This window comes from Morone saxatilis, unplaced genomic scaffold (genome assembly GCF_004916995.1).
Source record: "Morone saxatilis isolate NCDOM2014 unplaced genomic scaffold, NCSU_SB_2.0 Contig1, whole genome shotgun sequence".
NCBI lineage: Eukaryota > Metazoa > Chordata > Actinopteri > Moronidae > Morone > Morone saxatilis.
In genome coordinates, this window is record NW_023339651.1 from 10,004,270 (window position 1) to 10,009,269 (window position 5,000).

The following is a 5,000-nucleotide window of genomic DNA, read 5'->3' on the forward strand; positions in this document are numbered from 1 at the left end:
CACACACACACACGCACACAGACGAACACTCTCGCCACAGAAACATTGGGTAGAAGGAATGGATCGAGGAGTCAAAGCATAAATAACAAAGCAAGGAGAGGGGCCGCGGAGGAGGAATAGGGGTGTGGTGGAGGGGCTTTGAGTAAAGAGTGGGAAAAAGAACCCAAAAACCGAACAGTCAGAGGAACATGGAAAATCCCTGGTTCCCATGCCAAGAATCCAGCACAGTGAAAACACACACACACACGCGACGAGGAGAGCTACCACACACACACACACACACACAGTGTATCTGAGAGCCTTTTGGGAGCTCAGAGTAGTGGAGAAGGTAGTGATAAAAATAATCGGTGTAGCTCAGCTTTGGAAGGCTAGATTAAGGAGGACTTTCTAGGTCTTTGCTACCTCTCCACCACTTGTAACACAGTATATTTCTGCATGGAAACACCAATGTAAAATGAAAACTACTCCAATCATAGTGAAAATGAAACACAAAAAGGGAAATGAACGGCTGCACGGTAGGAGGCAGAAAAAACGATTGTGTACATACTGTACTTATTTTTCCATTCCATATCTTCTTGGGAAGACTTTTACCTCCTCTAAACCTTTCATATTTTTGGTTCCAGATTTTGGTTTTCCCCCTCCATTTGTATGCATAAATGTTTACGACTACTAACTATAAATATAAATAAAGTAAATACACATGTATAAAATTGAAATAGTCACGTAAAACAAAACTGGATTTAAAGAGGCCATGCTGGCATATAATGTAATCATGAATAATTCAGCAAATACTTAGCCAGTTATATTGCGGTTATGATAATCACCAGTTGCCTGAAGCCACATTACCGCTTACTGTGCATGTCAACAGTTTTCCTTTCCTTGCCTGACGCTTGCAAGTGCCACAGCTGCTATCTATAGTACAACTCTATTTTCAGACCATGCAGACAGGACGCAATGGAACTCTCACAAACCTTTATTTACCGTCCAGTTCTGGGGAAAAAATGGCTAATCTACACTCGAGTCACACGCTGTATTGTCACTTGAGATCCTGTTCCAGGAAGAGAAAAGACCTGGGTTTAAGAGATCATGGAAGCGCCCGAAGGCCTGGGAGTCAGCCGGGACATTCATGCTGAGAATGCGACTCTTGATCTGGAGCGCAGAGAGCACCAGGCGGGCTGGGTGAGAGTGAGGGTTGAGGAGAGCTGGTTCACTGTGGAGCGTGCCTTGCTAGCGAGGCACAGCAGCTACTTCTGTGCTCTCTTTCACTCTGGGATGATAGAAACTCAACAGGACGTGCTCCACCTGAAGGGAGGAGTGCATGCAAGGGGTTTCCTCATTGCCCTTGCTGTGTGCAGGGGAGAGGTTCCCACTATCAGTGACCCGGATGAGCTCGTAGAAGCTGTAGAGTGTGCTGCTTTTCTGCAGGTGGGGTGTTTGGTGCAGCATCTTTGTGACATTATTGACTCAGACAACTGCCTCTTGCTTTACCATGCAGCCTCCATCTATGGGGTGCATGCACTCTTTCACAGTGCTGCTCTGTTCCTTTGCGATGCTTTTGAGGATTTGAAGGAAGCAGCAGAGAGTACGATTCCTGAAGACCTTCTTCAATATTCTCAAACATTGTCTCCTGCTTCTTATATTGCTATAGGCACACACTCGCCTTCGATGGAAATGCTACACGACTCATTTAGGGTTGTTTGTTACCTTGATGAAAAAGAAGGAGAGTGGAAGCATCTGACGAACCTCCCAACGCTCTGTAGCACATCAATGGCTGGAGTGGCGGTGCTTGACAATCGCTTATACATTGTGGGGGGAGTTTACGGTTATGGGAAGGACACAGTGGACAGCAGCTTCTGCTATAACCCCGAGTCGGGGATTTGGACAGCTCTTCCAGGTCCCCAGCAACCAAGATATGACTTCACACTGCTGGGATATAATGGTCGACTCTATGCAGTTGGTGGAGAATACCAAAAACAGACCATTTCCACTGCAGAGAGCTATGACATTGAGAAGGGAGAGTGGACTTTTATAAAACATGCACCAAGACCCTTAGCATCTGCTGCTTGTGCTGTTGCAAGGCGGCGGATGTTTGTTTGCTTCTGGAAACCACCAGACACAACAGATATCTACGAGTACCTACCACTGACAGACGAGTGGAAACTTGCAACCACAATGATCAAACCACAAAGCTATGGCCACTGTATGGTGGCTCACAGGGACAATTTGTATGTGATGCGCAACGGGCCGTGTGACGACTTCTTGCGCTGTCTGATGGACTGCTACAACATTACGACGGGCCAGTGGACAGCCATGCCGGGACACTACATTAACAGCAAGGGGGCGCTGTTTACTGCAATGATAAGGGGCGACTCGGTGTTCACGGTGAAACACATGCTAACTCTTGAATACACCATCACTGGAAATGGATGGAAGCCTCGCAGGCAGATGAAGGGGTTTCCAAAGAGTGGTTCACTGTGGACGTGTTTACTCAGGCTTCCCAAGACGGGACCAGTTATACCACAGCTGGATGGACAAGGGAAGGAAGGAAAAATGACTTTGACAGACACATCTGAGGGATTTGTGGAAGCTATACTACAACTGTAAAATTACTGCTAAGCTGAAAAACAATGGCATGTTTTTTAGGGTTTCTAAACTAGAATATAAGTCTAAGAATATTGACCCAGATTTCATACTGACACAAATGCTCTTCATTTGAGTGCCTTCACTTTCACAAGCACTCACACTTGTACAGTAGACACACACATGCACACGTGCTGACACTAAGGATTTGTTCTGATTAGCAACAGCTGCTACCGTAGTTTATGTTAGGGGAGGCCACTGTGTGTGTCTGTGTGCAAAGTTCAAAGGCACTGACGGGATGTTCTAAACCTCTCATTCTCTACGTTTTTCCTGAAGTCACACTGGGCCAATTCAGGAGCCACCGGCCTCCCAGTCAACATAAAACACACCACAGCACTCTCACACACTCTTGGATACTCACTTCCACAGGTTTGTTGCCCCATGAGTAGTATAAATACCTGTGTCTGTGGGAGAATATATTTCACATTGCCTCAGGCTTGTAACTCTGAGGGTTGTGGGAAATGTTTTTGGCTTGTATGACCACAGACTGCATGTGTTTTAGTATATTAAAAACCAATGCAATCCTCTGGCAACATGTGATATTAATCCATAGGACTTTGTTTTGCCTACTTACAGTGCCTAGTCATAATAATTTGCTTACAGTAACAAAAGACCAAAATAATGTCAATTACATTTAAAGTTGGAATTTGTCTTTGGGCTCCTTCAGCATACCGTTGAATATCATGATTTCCACTGAACTTTCCCATGTACTTTGTTGAGTTCAGCAGCCCTATTGGGGTCAATTATGCTATTACCATTCCCACCACAGTGGCAGGGACTCAAAACGCTGTGTGTGTGTTAAGCCAAATCATTTTACATGTTAATCCACTCTGATGGAATCGAGCTGGTAATCACTTACTGTTCTGGGAGGCGGCAGGTCGGGAAGGCTCTTTTGCGGGACAGGGACATATTTTGCTCCTTTTCCGTTGACCAGGGCATCTGATCTGTCATCTGGGTCACGAAAATATAGAGTGGGAGGTCAGTGAATAACAGAAATCTTTATGTGTACATTTATGTGATTATGTGATTGCTGTGAAATGAATGTACAGGAATTGGGGATAAATGAAAGAACTGGTTCATCATATTCGGTCAGTTTTTATTCAACACTGTTTCCAGATGTCCAGATGTCTCCTATATATATATATATATATATATATATGTATCAGTGTTTCCTGGTATCCCTAACTCTTGCTGTGAGCACAGACCCTTCATTGTTAGATTACAGTGACCACATAACCTAAATCAAGGGGAAGCAACTGTATGGTAGCAACAACCCTATTACACAAAACACACACCACAGTACAGGATCAAGAAAATTGAAGACTTTGCATGGGATACGTTTTTCAGTGGATTAGCCCATTCACTAACAATAGCCAGGGTTTAATATACATCAGGGGTTTCTCAATCTTTCTGGCTCGTGCCTGCCAGGAAACAAGGGCAAACACCAAACCTATTTCAGACCATGTAAATATAAGGTGTTAATCATTGAGAAGCGCTGAACAGCAGATTGAGTAACCTTTGAGTCAGGCTTTAAGTTCTGCTGGCTTTAGTTAAATATTTAGCAAAGAGATATGAGAGTAGCATCAATTTTATTTGCAAGAAAGCAAATAAGCATATAACTGCTTTCTAATCTTGTTATCCACAACCTTTTGGGGAGGAGAGGTGGGCCGGACACCCAGGTTGGAATGATGAGAGTTTCACTGCCAATACTATTGACTAGGCCATTGTGTACCACTTCCTCTATCCTCAGACCTTTTGCCTAGTTTCTGTTTGAATAGTGATATGTGGATCAACATAAACATAGAAGGGCAGAGTCACTTTACACATATTCTCTATGAAAGTTCTCAGTGTATGTTTCTCTGGGCCAAACATGAACTTAGCTACAGAATCTGGACATGTGACCCTCATGACTTTGTTGCTCAGGTCATTAAGAAAAAGCTGTTTTGTGTCATCATGAAGATGGTGAACAAGCTGAACTGAATTACATCTGTCAGTATTCAGTAGTGAAATTACTGCAGCGAAGATAACTGTCTTTTTTGATTAACAATGTTTTACAACATTAAAGCCTAAAATGTCTTTCTCTTGCATGTGAATTGAAATATAAAATTCAGGTTTAAAACCACATGATGAATAACTAAGAAGTCAGGGTTGACGTTTCTTAGTTAACAGTCTATCTGCGAGAGAAACCTTGTGGCTTTGCTAGCATCGCTGCTGAAAATATGTGTGTTAAGTCTAGTGCTCACTGAAACCACATTCTTCAACACTGTCCAAACAAAACAGGTCAGTCTCAGATTGAGAGGAGCTCTGAAGAAACAGACAGGAAATGGGGGGGGGTGGGGGCTGAGGGGTAGGGGCTGCTT

At 43.7% G+C, this 5,000-nt stretch overlaps 2 protein-coding genes across 2 annotated transcripts in view; one reads left to right on the forward strand and one right to left on the reverse strand.

The window, feature by feature from the left end:
• afap1l2 (actin filament associated protein 1-like 2) overlaps positions 1-5,000 on the reverse strand; it is a 36,180-nt gene that overhangs the window by 13,832 nt on the left and 17,348 nt on the right. The window contains exon 4 of the mRNA XM_035661729.1: positions 3,500-3,591. Within this exon, the coding sequence (XP_035517622.1) occupies positions 3,500-3,591 (92 nt within the window). The remainder of the gene's footprint in view (positions 1-3,499; positions 3,592-5,000) is intronic.
• On the forward strand, positions 880-4,716 carry LOC118328132 (kelch repeat and BTB domain-containing protein 13). Its single transcript, XM_035661739.1, has one exon. It carries the CDS (start codon positions 1,087-1,089, stop codon positions 2,602-2,604), a length of 1,518 nt encoding a protein of 505 aa, XP_035517632.1. The 5' UTR covers positions 880-1,086; the 3' UTR covers positions 2,605-4,716.

What these genes read in the sequence shown, in the direction of transcription:
- LOC118328132 (XM_035661739.1), top strand. Translation starts at nt 1,087, where the DNA reads ATGGAAGCGCCCGAAGGCCTGGGAGTCAGCCGGGACATTCATGCTGAG.